The 18,101-nt window shown below is 42.1% G+C and overlaps 1 protein-coding gene across 2 annotated transcripts in view; it reads right to left on the bottom strand.

Moving 5' to 3' along the window:
- The window catches only part of LOC311047696 (uncharacterized protein), a 79,336-nt gene that overhangs the window by 53,674 nt on the left and 7,561 nt on the right, over nucleotides 1-18,101 (bottom strand). For both annotated transcript variants that reach the window (XM_084060496.1, XM_084060497.1), the window contains exons 6-17: nucleotides 16,447-16,553; nucleotides 14,756-14,969; nucleotides 13,328-13,453; nucleotides 13,102-13,219; nucleotides 11,897-12,035; nucleotides 6,793-6,906; nucleotides 5,768-5,837; nucleotides 4,642-4,779; nucleotides 3,767-3,931; nucleotides 2,282-2,376; nucleotides 1,106-1,232; nucleotides 236-491 (exon numbers count right to left, since the gene is read on the bottom strand). In XM_084060496.1, the coding sequence (XP_083916622.1) occupies nucleotides 236-491; nucleotides 1,106-1,232; nucleotides 2,282-2,376; nucleotides 3,767-3,931; nucleotides 4,642-4,779; nucleotides 5,768-5,837; nucleotides 6,793-6,906; nucleotides 11,897-12,035; nucleotides 13,102-13,219; nucleotides 13,328-13,453; nucleotides 14,756-14,969; nucleotides 16,447-16,553 (1,669 nt within the window). The remainder of the gene's footprint in view (nucleotides 1-235; nucleotides 492-1,105; nucleotides 1,233-2,281; nucleotides 2,377-3,766; nucleotides 3,932-4,641; nucleotides 4,780-5,767; nucleotides 5,838-6,792; nucleotides 6,907-11,896; nucleotides 12,036-13,101; nucleotides 13,220-13,327; nucleotides 13,454-14,755; nucleotides 14,970-16,446; nucleotides 16,554-18,101) is intronic.

Genomic DNA, 18,101 nt, shown 5'->3' with positions numbered 1-18,101 from the left:
TTCGCTGCGATCAAGCCAACGGTGCCAGAGATTAGCTGGACGGACGGACGGACAGGGGGTAAAACATGCTCTCTCGCCATGCCTTTCGGCCTGGCGGAGACAATTAGAAATGCTCCGGTGAAGTAAAAATACCTAAACATTTTACTTAATTACAGTACTTGAGTAAATGTACTTAGTTACTTTACACCACTGGTTATGGGTGTGTGTGTGTGTGCGTATGACAGTGTGTTTATACCATGTGGATCCGTCTCTGGTGACGGTCTGTCCGGGCGGGATGACGGTGTCCCCAAGGTAACAGAAACATTGGGCGCTGGGCACACAGTGGCCCTCGTGGTTCAGATAGGTGCCCTCGGCGCAGCCACAGCCGTCCACGGGCAGTGCTCTGCCCTGGCACGACCGGTCAGCCTGGCCGAGGGAGTGGCACGTCCGCCCGCACGTTGTCATGTTGTAGCTGTACACCGTCCTCTCTGGGCACGACGTGGTGTACTTATCTGCAAGGGGCGGAGAAAAAGTATTGCTTTACTCAAGTAAAAGTATCAACACTGCAATGTAGAAATACTCTGTTACGAGTGAAAGTCCGGAATTCAAAATGTACTTGAGTGTTGGTATCAAAATGTAGTTAAAGTACCAAAAGTAGAAAGCACTCGTTATGCAGAATGTCCCATTTCAAGTTTTCAAATGTATAACACATTGTGATCGGTATATCGGTGTGATCGGTGTATCGGTAAAGCTGCCAACACTGCCTAAAATGCTGGTATCGGTATCGCTGAGTATGCCAGTCTATGCCATTCCGATACCAGGTCATTTATCACATGATGATATTTCATTTACAGTCATATTTTACTAACTTGTAGCTGCACTTTAATTTAACAATTATTAAAGTTTTTTCTTTTGGGAATCGGATCGGTACACAACCGTGTATCAACCGATACACATAGCCGGTCTATAGATCTAATATTTTCGGCATTAGGCCTAGGCCTAAATACCAATGCCATTGTAAAAATGGCATTGATAAAATATCTGTCTTAAGATGTTGATGTCCTCACTAGTAATGCAACTGTACAAGTGTGTGTGCGTGTGTGTGCGTGCGTGCGTGTGTACGTACTACACATGTTGTCTCTCCAGCCGGTGAGTTGTATTTCTGCCACAGAACATGCGTGTACGTATGCGGCCACCGCTGCACACATGCAGTCCTCACTCTTCTCACAGTTACAGCTGTCATACATGCAGTTCTGTCAACGCACGAGCAGAAAGGGGTTAACACACACACACACACACACACACACACACACACACACACACACACACACACACACACACACACACACACACACACACACACACACACACACACACACACTCACACACACGCACACGCAGACACACACTCACTCACACACACACACACACACACACACACACACAATTTACTAGGAATAGATTTGTGTTGTTCTCATTGGGCTTGTTTATTTAAACATTCTTAAACATAGGTCTTGAATCACATAGGATGTGAATCACTGGTTTCTTTCCAAATAGGCTCTATTCACTGCAGCCATATTATGAAGACATTCACAGGTGTTACCAATGATACTAATGAAGGCTCTGTTCCATTCTGGTCAAACAGAGTCAGGGTGCTGATATCGTGCACTGGAAACACTCTGTTACACCAGTGGGTCTACGGTCCGGGGACCCTCATGGGCTTCCAAATGGCCCCTCACAGGTGTGTAACTCTGAGAGTGTACAAATGGAACCAAATGGACCCGTAAGGGTCCATTTGGTTCCATTTGTACACTGGGCTACACTAAATGGAACAGAGCCTTCATTAGTATCATTGGTAACACCTGTGAAGGAAGTGATAATATGGCTGCTGTGCATAGAACCTATTGGCCTGAAACAAACATCTATCAGGAGACCACAAGGGGGAGTAACTGTCATTTTCCCGTCTCTTTTTCACACATAGCGTTTGTATTTGTTGATGTATTATTATTGTGTACATTTTGTATGCTATTTTGATGAATTGAATACATAGGACCACAATGGAAACGAGTCCCTGGGACTTTTTGTGCTATCCTTTTAGCCTTAATGTCTTACTGTACCACGTGTCACTAATAAAGTATTCAATAAAAAAAAAGGTTAATAATGTGTGCGTGCGTGCGTGCGTGCGTGTGTTTTGTGTGTGTGTGTGTGTGTGTGTGTGTGTGTGTGTGTGTGTGTGTGTGTGTGTGTGTGTGTGTGTGTGTGTGTGTGTGTGTGTGTGTGTGTGTGTGTGTGTGTAACCCACATCTTTATAAATGTCAGCGCTGATAGAAGAGTGACAGGGGGAAAACACTCCTTTGGGGTCCGTCAGTTTGGAACACCAGTAAGACGCAAAATTCGCTGAAACACACAAAACACAACAGCTGTTATGAAATATTAGACATGATTAAAATACCACCTTTGGAAAATTGGAACTTGAAAGCAGCACTATGTAACTTTTTAACAACTGTTTAGCATATTATGTCTCGCAAAATCATAAAGTTTACATGTTAAAGCAATAACAATCATCCTTCCACATGTACAGTCCCTGCTTAACCAGGCGGAAAAAGTACTCAGATATTTTACTTAAAGGGGCTACATCATGAATTTCATTTTTTTTTTAGGTTTTTAGTATTTTTTGGGCTCCCCAGTGTCTCTTGTACCCAATTTTTTTTTTTTTTTTTAACATTCAGTCATTCATGCTCATTTCATGGATTTCCTGAATGGGCGTGTCTGAACAGGCCATTTCAGAATGGCTGTGCAAGTGATGTCACTTGCACTGATTTTGCATTGACGATGGCCAGACAGAATTGCTCAGTAGCTCCCCCCTGCCCAATAGGACGTTTTGGTATTGCAGCTGAAAAAGCTTGGAATGACAGACAGTCAGATTGTGACAAAAAATATCTGGATGTTTTTTAGGCTTACAACCTGTTTAAAACGTATTAGGGGGCAATATTTATATATAATATATATTTTTTAAATTCATGGTGTAGCCCCTTTAAGTAAAAGTAACAATACCACAGTGTAGAAATACAAGTAAAAGGCCTGTGTTCAAAATGTTACTTGAGTAAATGTACAAAAGTATTGGCATCAAAATGTACTTAAAGTACCAAAAGTAAAAGTACAAAAATGTTTGAAAATAGCAGATGTACAAGCTCACAACGCGTCGCGATGAGACGCGTTGTGAGCTTGTAGATCGGCTATTTTCAAATAGCCTATGTATAAAATAGGGCTGAAGTTGTTAATGTGTGTTTCATAATATAATAATTTATATCTGCAAAGTAACTAGTAACTTTATGTCCAATGTATTTGTATTTAAGTTAATACAATTTACATAACTACCGTATAACTAAATGCATTTGAAATGAAATAAAACATTTTACTTTTCAGGATTCCAATAAAAAAAAAAATAGCAAAAAGAATTAGGATTCCAATTCAAAAATAGCAGATCTACAAGCTCGAAATGCGTTGCACTGGACACGTTTCGAGCTTGTAGATCGTCTATTTTTGCTACTTTTGTGTGGCATAGAATGGCGAAGTATGGCATTAATTTAAGAAAAAAAAATTAAAATACGAGAGTCTGTCTGCCCGACCAGTATATTGCAATGTGGCCCTCTGGAGTGAGTTTGGAAATATAGTGGCTCTCTCCATCATCAAAGTTGCATCACCCCTTTTACAGGCTATAGCTAAAAATCGAAAATGACAGAGATGCGTTCCCCGTCTTAATGGAGAGGTATTAGAAGTTGTATACCATTGGTGATGCCCTGGTTGCATGGGTTTCCGAAGCGGGTCTTGACGTCTGGGCATGAAGCCATGGTCTTCCAGGTGTTGGCGAATGCCACAGCAGTGCCCTCCACCAGCCCGCTCATCACCTTGAAGTCGTCAGCCATCACATCGTTGAAGTTCCCACACAGACCTGCAGGGGGGGGGGGGGGGGGGGGGGGGGGTCACGAGTCAGTTTATAAATAACCACATAGATAGGTACAGTCTGGAGAGAACAATGCAGTGCCTCAAAGAAACTAAAATACCAGGCAATCAATGAGCCCTCAGCAGTGGACAGTGACTCTCAACCCCCAGTTTGATATGCTTAACTGGGCATAGTTAACAAACGTTTGGGAACTGCTGTTTGAACAGACAGAGAAGTGTCATTGACATTATAACAGACAGACGGAATAGGAAACCCTACAGTGAAGTCATTTGGACAGACACAAGGAATATGAAACCCTACAGTGAAGACATTTGGACAGACACAAGGAATAGGAAACCCTACAGTGAAGTCATTTTAACAGAAGGAATAAGGAAGCCCTACAGTGAAGACATTTTAACAGAAGGAATAAGGAAGCTCTACAGTGGAGACATTTTAACAGAATGAATAGGAAGCCACAGTGAAGTCATTTCAAAAGACACAGACAGAATAGGAAACCTCACAGTGAAGACATTTTAACAGAAGGAATAAGGAAGCTCTACAGTGAAGCCATTTTAACAGAAGGAATAGGAAGCCACAGTGAAGACATTTCAAAAGACACAGACAGAATAGGGTACCTCACAGTGAAGACATTTTAACAGAGGGAATAGGAAGCCCTACAGTGAAGGCATTTAAACAGACATTGGACAGTTGTGACATACCACAGGTGGTTCCGCGGAGGCTGGCCGAGGCAGTGATGAAGACCTGCATGATGGGTGTCAGTAAGACCAATACCTCCAGACCCACCCTGGTCTTTATCAGTATGTAGAAGGAGGATGGCTGGAAGACGGTCAGCTCCGCTGCACAAGGGGGGGGGGGGGGAGCAAGGGAGTGAGAGTGAGACTATATATCCTACTGAAACTGTTTAAGTTTTAGTGTGTTTTACCTGAGACTATATATCCTACTGAGACTGTTTAAGTTTTAGGGTGTTTAACCTGAGACTATATATTCTACTGAGACTGTTTAAGTTTAAGTGTGTTTAACCTGAGACTATATATCCTACTGAGACTGTTTAAGTTTTAGTGTATTTAACCTGAGAGTGAGACTATATATCCTACTGAAACTGTTTAAGTTTTAGTGTGTTTTACCTGAGACTATATATCCTACTGAGACTGTTTAAGTTTTAGGGTGTTTAACCTGAGACTATATCCTACTGAGACTGTTTAAGTTTTAGTGTGTTTAACCTGAGACTATATATCCTACTGAGACTGTTTAAGTTTAAGTGTCTTTAACCTGAGACTGTCTGGGACTCAGACAGTTTGAGGATATTTCAATTCCAGCAGTGGTGGAAAAAGTACTCACATGTTTTACTTAAGTAAAAGTATCAATACTGCATTGTAGAAATACACTGTTAAGTGAAAGTCCAGAATAAAAAAAAATACTGGAGTGAAAGTACAAAAGTATTGGTATCAAAATATACTTAAAGTACAAAAGTTAAAGTACTCATTATGCATAATGTCCCATTTCACAAGCTCAAAATGTATAAAACATCTTTTGAAAATAGTCGAAATGTATATAGGGTTGAAGTGGTTTGTTTTGCGATAATAATCAGAGTCTAAAAAGTACTAGTAACTAAAGTTTTCAAAGAATTGCAGTGGAGTAAAAGTACAATATTTGCCTCTGAGATGTACTAGTGGAGTAGAAAGTACTGAAACTGGGAATACTCCAATGAAGTAAAAATACCTCAAAATTGTACTTAAGTACAGTACTTATATAACTATACTTAGTTACTTTCCACCACTGAATTCCAGTAATCTATAGTGTGAAAGGTGTAGTTGTGTAACTCACATGTGAACAGTGGGAGATGTGACAGAATCTGGTTGACATAGACCTGTCCTCCTGCCTGGACCCTCATCACCTGTGTGGACCGGTAGAAACACAGGCTGTTCATCATGTACCATCCATCCATGTACATGTACCACCCATCCATAACCATCCATCATGTACCATCCATCCATGTACATGTACCACCCATCCATAACCATCCATCATGTACCATCCATCCATAACTTAAGGCTACTGGGGGGATTTGCCATACAGCAGCAGGCTCTGTGCACAGCAGCCATATAGGAAAGAAATCGGGCCTCTTTCATGTGTGTTACCAATGACCCTTACGGGTCCATTTGGTTCCATTTGTACACTCTCAGAGTCATACACCCGTAAGGGGCCATTTGGAACCCCCTCAAGGAACCATGAGGGTACCTGGTGTACAGAGTGTTTCCAGTGAGCCAACATGCTCAATATCAGCACCCTGACTGTTTTAGCCTGGTTCCAGACAAATCTGCCATTGCAAAAAATAGAGAATGGATTTCTCTCCCTCCGAAGTTGTGAGGGACCAATCAGTGCCCAGAATGCAAATATGGGGCGGGTTTATCACCAGAGGCATGTTTTTAATATGCCCCTCGGAAATGCAGGTTCCACACAGAGATTCCAGACTAATAACTAACTCTGTTTGACCAGAATGGAACAGAGCCTTAACTAGTGTGTAGCCTAATTGGTAACACCAAGTAAGGCCCCAATGGCCACTGTGCATAGCGCTTCTAGTCTTAACCGTCTGGCACTCACTGTACTGTGCAAGAGGATAACCCCACTCCTACTACGAATAAACACATGCAAATCATTATTTGACCCAAGGCTGGTACTGTTGTGTAGCCCCTGTAGTTACTGTGAGACCCTTTTATGCCAGGTGAGTACAGGTGATGGTGTTGGGCAGGCGGCCGCCTGCCTCTATGGTGGGTACGCCACTGTTTGTGTGTGCGTGCGTGCGTGCGTGCGTGCGTGCGTGCGTGCGTGCGTGCGTGCGTGTCTCTTACAGTGGTTTTGTTGAACAGGGCCAGGGTGACAGATCGTAGGCAGGTCTCATGCTCTCCCAGCCCACATTTAACCAGTTCTCCCAACACGGTGAACTGGGACTGTCCCTCACATTGCTGTAACACACACAATATGGTCACAGTGTTAGTCTGAACACACTGCTGCAACACACACAATATGGTCACAATGTTAGTCTGAACACACTGCTGCAACACACACAATATGGTCACAATGTTAGTCTGAACACACTGCTGCAACACACACCATTTGGACATATTTTTCACGTATCTATCAAACCTGATCCAACCCTACAACCCCTCCCGCTCACTTAGATCAGCTATCAAAGGGAAGCTGTCGGAACCTTTGCTAAAACATTCAGGACAACGCTCCACACGTCCCAGACTCTTCACCCTTCTGGTTCCCAAACTGTGTAACAAACTCCCCATTGCAGTTAGAACTGCAAACTCACTCCCAATCTTGCACCGTAATCTGAAGACTCACCTCTTCAGACGCCTTAGCCCGTAACACTTGACCTAGCCTTGACGACCATGCAAAGGCTAAAATGTAATTTAGATAGCATGTTATGTAGAAAGATGCCAGGTTCATTTGAAGACCTGGCATCCTATAGTGTGTATGGTTTAAAGATGGAGTGCCATGATATTTTTCAACCCTAAAACTTGATCATAAGGTATTATTATTATTATGTAAGGATTTTTTTAAAAAAAAAAAGTGTACAGAAATTGTCAAAAAAAATGTTTTTATGTGGACACGCCTCCAGTTCATTAAGTATGCCTGGTTCTCACCTTAGCACCTCCTCCACCACCTTAGCACCACCCACCTGTCCTAGTCCCTCCTCCTCCTCATGCCCACACCTGTTGTGTTATGATAATGAGGGGGAGGGTATGTTTTTTGGGGGCTCTGTGATGTCACTAAAGGGCTGTTTCTCTATTGGCACGTTTGACCCTCAAGATTTCAGCCTCCAGGAAGAAACTCCAAATAATCCAAATAAAGCCTTAATGAAGTTCTATCAACCTCATAGACACATGAAAAACAGAAAAAGTGCAAAAACATGGCACCAGCTCTTTAAATGTACAGATTATTGTTTAAACTGAGTGTAGGTTCTTGGTTTACCGATGATCCTAGATTACTATTTCTATGAATTTGATGTATTACGTCCTGTTTGCCTTGCTTACTGTAAATTGCTCTGGATTAAGAGCGTCTGCTAAATGCTTAACTTGTAAATTGTAAATCGTAAATTGTATGGACACAATGCTAGTCTAATCACCCTGCTACAGTGCACACACTTTGGAGACAAACTGAATAGGCTCTATGCACAGCAGCCATATTGGGAATGAATTGGGCCAACAGCTGTTACCAATGATACTAATTAAGGCTCTGTTCCATTTAGTGTGGCATAGTGGTTGTCTTATTTTCAAGAACCCCCATAACTCTGAGAGAGTACAAATGGAACCAAATGGACCCGTATTTCTTTCCAATATGGCTGCTGTGCATAGAGCCTATTGACGTTTGTCAAAGTGAAAGGGGATGAATACTACAGCAAACAGCATATTCTATTTTTCATTATCTTAACCAAACATAATGACAAAAATAAAAAATCTACACTCTACAAGCATTCACTATTTTTGAGATAAGGCCTATTGGTTCAAATCTGTGATTTATTTTTTCATCAAGAGCTTGAAAAGGCTCCAGCTGTTTTATGTGCAGAATGCACACAAAATAACCTCCACTAGATCAGTGGTTCTCACACTTTTTCATGTCAAGGACCCCCAAAATGATGTATTATTTGGCTGCGGACCCCAGTCTCAAAACATGTTGTTCCAGGGACCCCCAGAGGCAAAGATTTGAGTTAGAAATGGTCGCTTTGAAAATATATATATATTAAATATAGCTATGAGCTTGTATATCTGCAATTTTTTAACAGAAAAACATTTTTGCTCCCGTTTTATGATTATTACGGTCATTTCCGGGTCGCGCGGCCCAATTATTAGTTACGTTAATGTTTGGGCTGGGATGCCTTCCAGCAGTGGCCTCAGTGCGGCTGCAGTTCATGTGCAGCCTAGGTGCTGGGCTGAAACAGTCACCCCCCCCCCCCCCCCCCCCCGTTGAAAAAACGCACCCCACCACCCAAAACGCCAGGGCTGAATTTTGGTCCCAGTCTGGCCCTGGTGTGGATAGTTTCAATGAACAGATCATAGATTGTTTTGATATTAGACTGATTATAGGTTCTTGGTTTACCTATGATCCTACATTACTATTTCAATGCATTTGATGTACTACCTCGTGTTTTCCTTGCTTTCGATCTGGATAAAGAGCGTCTGCTAAATGCCTCAATTGTACATTGTAAATTGATGCTTAAATTGGAACTGTCTCCCACTAAGAGAAAGCCCCACCCTCACAATACAACAAATAAAGTCATGTAATCAATCAATCAATCAATCAATCAGTCCTAGAACCTGACACTTTCTCTCATACACAGACTCCACGCTTAAGAAGGGTCAACAGTGATTTGTGCAACGGGGAGCCGTTTTAAGACCCAGAACATTCATGGCTTTGTGTGAACTTCCTCCTTCCTCCTCACAGCGTTCATGTTTTCCTACAAAATGTTCCAAGATCTGCTGCCATTCAGACGACCAGCCACACCAGTGGTTCTCAGAATGTTTTCGTGCCGAGGAGCCCCCCAGCGCGTCACCAAGTGACCACACTGTGAGCTTGTAGATCTGCACATTTTTATACCAATGTATACCGATCTACAAGCTCACAACGCGTCGCATCGCGACGCGTTGTGAGCTTGTAGATCTGCTATTTTCAAATAGCTGATGTATATGTTAAAGTGCTCGTGTGGCCCATACTTCGCTTCTTTAGGGCTGGTTTTCCTCGACCTGGTTGCTTGTTTCTCTCACAGAATCTGGCAACACTGACTGTAGCCTACATGCATGTGCAAGTGGTTACAATGATTGTGATGCTTGTATTAACACATTTTGCTGGGGACCCCCTGGACCCCCCCCCCCCCCCCCCCATTCTCAATTGTTTAACTCTTCCATGTGAACACTCTCAGAGTTACAGACCCGTAGGGATCCATTTTGCCCACTAACCATCAATCATTGTGTCAAAATAGTGTGAAATGTATCAAATTGACCTAGAGTATGTAGACATGATAAACAGTCTTTGGATTATTTGATTGCAGAGAGCAAAAACCTGAGAAATTATTCTAACAAGTCAACTATCTGGCTAGAAGGAAGCAAAGTGACAAAAAATACTAATAGGTGACAACACACTAATCCTTAAGAGTACAAGGAAGTGAACACAGAGTTTCCTCTTTCACACCAGTCAAACCACCAGTCATTTATGTTTGCATATCATTTAAGTTTAAGCTTGAGCTATAGCTTGTAGACTGAACATGGGCAACTGGCGGCCCGGGGGCCACATGCGGCCCCCACCTTTAATGCAGGTTAATATCGACATGTAAACATGGCCCTCTTTAATTACCTTAGTCTATATTAGTAGCTTAATGACTAGTATGCTAATACAATCTTATTGTCTTTTTTTTATGTCCAATGCATTTGTATTTAAGTTCATAAAGTTAACATAAGTATAACTAAATGCATTTGAATTTAAATAAAAATGTTGCTTTTCATTATTCCAATTCTAAAATAGTAGATCTACAAGCTCAAAACGTGCCGCAGCGACACATTTTGAGCTTGTAGATCGGCTATTTTTGCTACTTTTGTGTGATAGAATGACGAAGTAATAGGGCATTGATTTACGAAAATATGGAGATAAGAGGTTTCCCGCCCAACAGTATATGCAAAGTGTCCCCCTGGACGGAGATACAGGTAAGTGTAAAACATAGCCCTCTCCATCCTCAATGTAGACTGAACAGAGAGATCATCTTCAACAATTCAGATGGAAGTTGATTTAAATCGGCTGCATTTCTAGCACCTTTATCCATAGAGCTCTACAACGTGCGTTACAGTCACACACACACACACATTTATAGAAGAAAATTGCAACGCACATTTTGGGGAATTGTTAATATATTAGAAGCTTTTAATCCAGAATTGATCGATGTCACCATGGGCTACATACTGTAAACTAGGGGTCTTCAACGTCACCTATACCTCTTTGCCAAAAATAGCCGATCTACAAGCCTACAACGCCTCGTGGCTTGTAGATCTGCTATTTTTGGCTAAAGTTCTCCTCAGAAAAGGGATGCTAGGTTTCGAGTGGTTAAGGTAAAAAGAAAAATCATATCATAAAGATTTGGCGGACCCCCTGTAGTAACTCTGAGGACCCCCTAGGGGTCCCGGACCCCCTGTTGAAGACCCCTGCTGTAAACTTAAAAAAAAGGGCACTTCTGGTCAAGAGGGCAAAGGGCAGGTGCTCTAGCACCACCTAGAGTCTATCTGTGCACGTCCCTGCACACACACACACACACACACACACACACACACACACACACACACACACACACACACACACACACACACACACACACACACACACACACACACACACACACACACACACACACAATCTTCTCAACAAGAATACAAAATTGGTTCTGATACAGAATGACTTGCATCCCCTGTATGTACCTATGGAAAGTAGCTTCTGTTTTTTACATTGATATACATTTGGCCCGCGGACCCCCATCTGAAAATGTTTTGTGCCAGGGACCCCCGGAAGCAAAGACTTGAGATAAAAATGCTCGCTTTAAAAAAGTATATATATTCAAAGATATGCACACATTTTCAAGATCTTTCAAAAATAGCAGATCTACAAGCTCATAATGCGGCAAAAACTGGCTATGAGCTTATATATCTTCTATTTTTGGTGAACTAATTTAGCTGGGGATCCCCTGGTACCCCCCAAGGACCACTGGTGGTCCCCGGACCACTGGTTGAGAACCTCTGTCATAAACAACTGTGTAAAGCAGAGTTTTAGGCCTGTGTGTGTGTGTGTGTGTGTGTGTGTGTGTGTGTGTGTGTGTGTGTGTGTGTGTGTGTGTGTGTGTGTGTGTGTGTGTGTGTGTGTGTGTGTGTGTGTGTGAGACTGAAAGACAGTTTGTAACATGTGGAGACTCACCTTGGCCAGTACGTAGGAGCAGTCTCCATGAAAGGTGTAGGTTTTACCATCAAAGGTGTTGACATGAGCTCCTCCCTCCACAGAGCAGGTTCCTGGACAGTTCTCTTCCTTACAGCTCCACTGACCTCCCTCACACACACTGCGAGACACACACTTTGTGTTGATACACACACACAACCCTATTCGTACAGTGTTTCAAATAATCATGTTTACACTGCGGACACCCCCACCCTGACAAGCACTTGGAATAGGCTCTATTCACAGCAGCCATATTATGAAGACATCATTCACAGGTGTTATCAATGATACTAATGAAGGCTCTGTTCCATTCTGGTCAAACAGAGTCAGGGTGCTGATATTGTGCATGTTGCCCGACTGGAAACACTCTGTTGCACCAGTGGGTCTACAGTTGGGCTTCCAGATGGCCGTAAGGGTCCATTTGGTTCCATTTGTACACTCTCAGAGTTATGGGTGTCGTGGAAACCACTGTGCTAGACTAAATGGAACAGAGCCTTCATTAGTATCATTGGTAACACCTGTGAAGGAAGTGATAATATGGCTGCTGTGAATAGAGCCTATGATACGAGTTGAGCCATAACATTTAGTTTGACTCGGTTCCACAGATAAATATTGTTAAAATGTTTGCCTCTTTCTTAGGTAATATTTGATAATTTGGCCAATGTTTGACCATTTTTGTCAATATGTTATTTATCTATTTATTTATCATTTTAGAGGTGGTTCCATTTGCATTTGGAACTAGCCTGGCGTAGCTAGACTATATCACTGCGTGGATATGAGTCTGGTGCTTCCATGAGGACGTTTTTCTTCCCAAGGGGCGGGATCAAAACAATAGCCCTCGACGCAATTGGTTAGACCTACAACCAACTACCATTTACAGTCTCCCATATTCGAATACTGAGCCCTGATTGGTTCCCCACGTCTCCTGGAACAGGAAATGGATTCTCTATGGAGCGGTGCCAGACCCAAATCGCAGAGTGCAATTTTTTTTTGCACTCGCAGATTCGTCTGGTCCCAGGCTAATTTGGAACCCCCTTAAGGAACCATGAGGGTCCCTCGACCCCAATTTGACTACCCCTAATGACTACAGTCGTCGTGGCACGGCAGTGGGAGTTTGAGGCAAACCTGACAGGCCGAATGGAAAAAAAAAATTGCCAATCTGCATTTAGAAAAAAATCTGTTCTCACCATGTCCTGCAGTTGACAGTGTAGGATTCCCCAGCGCTGTAAAACTTGCCGTCGTGTTGACATGAGCACTGAGCCACGGGAACACAACCGCTCTGCTTAATGTCATCAAACACAGTTCCTGAGGACGACAGAATGACCCGTGAGTGTTCGGATTGAAACCAAGAAGATTTTTGGGGAAAGAATTTTCAAATAATTACAAAGAAAATTCACGTGCGTGCGTGCGTACCAGCAGGACAGTAGCACCCATCCAGACAGTGGTTGTCACAGGTGTAGCTGGCCTGGGGGTTGGAGCACGTGTCAGGACAGGGACTTCCACACTCCTGAAACTCCATGTTGTACGGACACTTCCTCTCTGTTCCAAAAAACAAGACAGACTTTTTTATGTTTTGTTGTAAATGAATGCCCGACTTCAGTGTCAAAAGTAGTGAAAATAGCAGATCTACAAGAGCTGCTATTTTCACTATTTTAAAATGTAGAAAAAATGATACCAAAAAAAAGAATGATTTTGGATGTACAAGGTTTCCACCTGACAGCAATCTGTATGTGTGTGTATGTTAGCTGGAGTGTACAATAGAGCCAGACTAATGCCAGATTTTTGGGTCTGATGCCAATCTTTTTTTGAGAGTCCCATAGGCTCTATTCACAGCAGCCATATTATGAAGACATTCACAGGTGTTACCAATGATACTAATGAAGGCTCTGTTCCATTCTGGTCAAACAGAGTCAGGGTGCTGGTATTGTGCATGTTGGCTCACTGGAAACACTCTGTTACACCAGTGGGTCTACAGTTGTGGTCCAGGGACCCTCATGGGCTTCCAAATGGCCCCTTACAGGTGTGTACACTCTCAGAGTTATGGGGGTCGTGGAAACCACTGTGCTAGACTAAATGGAACAGAGCCTTCATTAGTATCATTGGTAACACCTGTGAAGGAAGTGATAATATGGCTGCTGTGAATAGAGCCTATTACTGATGTTTTGACCAAGGGTGCAGCTTCCAGGTCCATTTAGGAGTTCAAGTGACAGTTCATGTGAATGGCCTGTAGTTTTGTTGTTTTACCCCTGCTGGTGTCAGAAAGATTTTTTCTCAATGCAAGTGGGTGGGTTTTTGACAAACTTTAGACTTGATTTTCTTACCTTAATAAACATTGTCATAAATACTATATGCTTCCAGTCGCTAGTTTAAAGTTTTCTTTCAATCATATGCGTTTTGGTAAATTATGGTCCCATTTATTTTAAAATTGACGATAAAGTAGGTTATGCTCTAGGAGGGGTGGGATGATTTGATTGACAAGCTATACAACCAATAGCATTAATTTCCCGCCCCCGCTCTTGATTGACAAGCTACCAATAGCATTCATTTAGCGATTGATTTCCGGTTGTTTTTGCTATATAATAAAGATGGCGGATTTGAAATAGTTGAAAAATAGGCTTAATTTATGATCTGCAGAATATGGGGGTGTCACTTTGTCCATCTCTTTTATACAGTCTATGGTTTTGACCCATATTATTTTTTTTATGAAAAAGTGCCAAATGTTCTAATAGATATTATTATATTATTAACCACTTTCAGTCGATCTACAGGCTCACAAAATGTTTTGATGTGTTGTGAGCTTGTGGATGTTAAAATCCTAACAGATCCCAACACTATACTTACCACAGAACTCGGGAGTCCTCCACTGCTGTGGCCGCCCCCCCGCGTGGACACACTGTCTGGAGAACTCTGAGACGGTCTTGCAGAGGCAGAAGGAGTGTGAGGTCTTATCACAGTGACACAGGTCAGCCATGCAGGCTTTACTGAACGCCTCTGCATCCAGGCGGCCTGCGCAGTCACGGAACGGAACGCTGGAGAAGATCCGGTCACAAAAGTCCTGCAACGAGCCAGTCAATCAATCAATCAATCAATCAATCAATCAATCAATCTCAAAGCATTCTACCAAGACTCATGATTATGTTTTATGATGGAATTCAGTGGTGTAAAATAACTAAGTACATTTACTCAAGTACTGTACTTAAGTACACTTTTGCGGATTTTTTACTTTACCAGAGTATTTCCAATTTTCAATACTTTTACTTCTACTCCACTACATCTCAGAGGCAAATATTGTACTTTTACTCCACTACAATTATTTGAAAACTTTAGTTACTAGTTACTTTGCAGATATAAATTATTATATTATAAAACATACATTAACTACAGCCCTATTTTATACATATAATATTAGAAAATAGCAGATCTACAAGCTCACAACGCGTCGCATCGCAACGCATTGTGAGTTTGTAGATTGGATATTTTCAAACATTTTAGTACTTTTACTTTTAGTACTTTAAGTATATTATGATGCCAATACTTTTGTACTTTTACTCAAGTAACATTTTGAACACAGGCCTTTTACTTGTAAGGGCGCGCTCCCACCGCACTTTTATTTTACCTCTGGGGCAGAATCTGCCAATGCTTTGTCAATGCAAATGCGTGGATTCACGCAAGAGCAGATTTTTCCGCTTATCGCGCAGACCTTGCGTTTATCCGCTCTACACGAAGAAGCATAAAACTGCTGGAGGCAGGAGCTGATTTTCCCCCTCTGTCCAATCGGGTGAGTCGAAGGCGGACCGTCCCAAGACTCAGGAAGCAACTTGGTGCTCTCATGGACCAACTGGTTGTAGCTGTTGCATCTCACCCAGGACTTTATGATTTGTGCACTTGGGGTTCGTACATCTACATACACATTCAGATTTAAAATATAAAGTGCTTACCCCATGGCCACGGATTTTACAATCATGTACGGGCCCTCATAAGTACCCGTATCTTCCGTATTGTTCAATAAAAAGCATTTTAATCCGATTGGTGGCCATTTTATAATGTACCAACAGTGCAATACACCTCTTAACCGCTAGGGTCGCGCAGTTGAAAGCATACGGAGAAAATGACCACTGATTGGATTAAAATGCTTTTTATTGAACAATACGGAAGATACGGATACTTATGAGGGTCCGTACATGATTGTAACATCCGTGGCCATGGGGTAAGTACTTTATATTTTAAATCTGAATGTGTATAGATGTACGAACCCCAAGTGTGAAAGTGCAAAGACATTTTTTTTGTCTAGTGGCTAGTGTCTAGTGGCGGTGCGGGCTACGGGGACGGTCTTGAATGTGAGTGACAGGTGCGTCACAGCGTTTTTCTAGAATCCACTGGCTGCAAAAAACTGTGGCCGCGCACAACCTGCGTTTAACAGCGGCCAGCCAACTTTTGGTGAGAGCGCGCCCTAACAGAGTATTTTTATGATTTGGTAGTGCTACTTTTACTTAAGTAAAATATGGGAGTAGTTCTTCCACCACTGGTTGTACCTTGTCTCCACAGCTCTCAGCAACAGTGAGCTCAGGCTCCACACAGTCCTCTGTGGGGCCGTCCACCTTCCACAGTGAAGCGTAGCTGTCCACCGACAGCACCTGACCTACAGGAGACACATGGAGGACACACAACTCACCTTTATGTACAAACAATTTCTGTATCCATTTTGCATCCACTCAGAGACCTCTTCACAGTGGTGTAAAGTAACTAAGTACATTTACTCAGGTACTGTGCTCAAGTACAGTTTTGAGGTACTTTTACTTTACTGGAGTATTTCCAATTGCCTATACTTTTACTTCTACTCCACTACATCTCAGAGGCAAATATTGTACTTTTACTCCACGACAATGATTTGAAAACTTTAGTTACTAGTTACTTCGCAAATATAAAGTATTACATTATAAAACACACATTAACCACTTAAGCCCTATTTTATACATAGGCTATTTGAAAATAAACGCGTCGCGTTGTAGATCTGCTATTTTCAAACATTTAAGTACTTTTACTTTTGGTACTTTAAGTACATTTTGATACCAATACTTTTGTATTTTTAGTACATTTTGAATTCCGGACTTTTTCTTGTAACGGCATCCATGGTCCCACCGCACTCTGGGCGGAATCTGCCAATGCTTTTTATGCAAATGCGTGGATTCATGGTCTTGCGCATTTTTGCCATGAATCCACGCATTTGCATTGACAAAGCATTGGCAGATTCCGCCCCAGAGGTAAAATAAAAGTGCGGCGTGACCGTGCCCTAACAGAGTACTTCTACATTGCGGTATTGATACTTTTAGTTAAGTAATACATTTGAGTAATTTTTCCACCACTGCTTCTTCATAATGTGCTCAGGAACACATGAGCACAACTTACATGTATCATACTAGGCTCTATTCACAGGCTCACAGCAGCCATATTATGAAGAAATTCACAGGTGTTACCAATAATACTAATGAAGGCTCTGTTCCATTCTGGTCAAACAGAGTCAGGGTGCTGATGTTGTGCATGTTGGCTCACTGGAAACACTCTGTTACACCAGTGGGTCTACAGTTGGGGTGTAACTCTGAGAGTTATGGGGGTCGTGGAAACCACTGTGCTACACTAAACGGAACAGAGCCTTCATTAGTATCATTGGTAACACCTGTGAAGGAAGTTATAATATGGCTGCTGTGCATAGAGCCTCTTATCATGCACTCAACCAAGTATACAGCCCTGGGTGATCCTGGTCAAATAAGTTTATATATTTTTATAATAATATAATTGGTCCTCACTAATGCTCATTATAGGATGCCACCATGTCTGTCTACTCACTCTGTGAAACCTGCCTACCAGTGACATCATCAGAGGTGTTTCCAAGCTAATAGAAACTAGCCTACAGCCTTTCTCTCCCTGGAAAGTTAGCATGCTGAGTGAAGTGTGACTGTCAGGCAGTGGTGCAAAGTAACTGTACTCAACTGTACTCAAGTACAATGTTGAGGTTTTTTTTTTTTATCTACTTGAGTATTTACGATGTGCACTACTTTTACTTCTACTCCATTAGATCAGAGGCAAATACTGTATTTTTTACTTTAGTTACTTGTTATTTTGTAGATTTTGATTATTACTTCAAAACATACATTAACCACTTCAGCCTCAAATATACTTCGGCTATTTG

Source organism: Gymnoscopelus microlampas, assembly GCF_963454915.1.
Source record: "Gymnoscopelus microlampas genome assembly, chromosome: 6".
NCBI classification, from domain to species: domain Eukaryota; kingdom Metazoa; phylum Chordata; class Actinopteri; order Myctophiformes; family Myctophidae; genus Gymnoscopelus; species Gymnoscopelus microlampas.
This window is presented reverse-complemented; position numbering and strand designations above follow the sequence as displayed.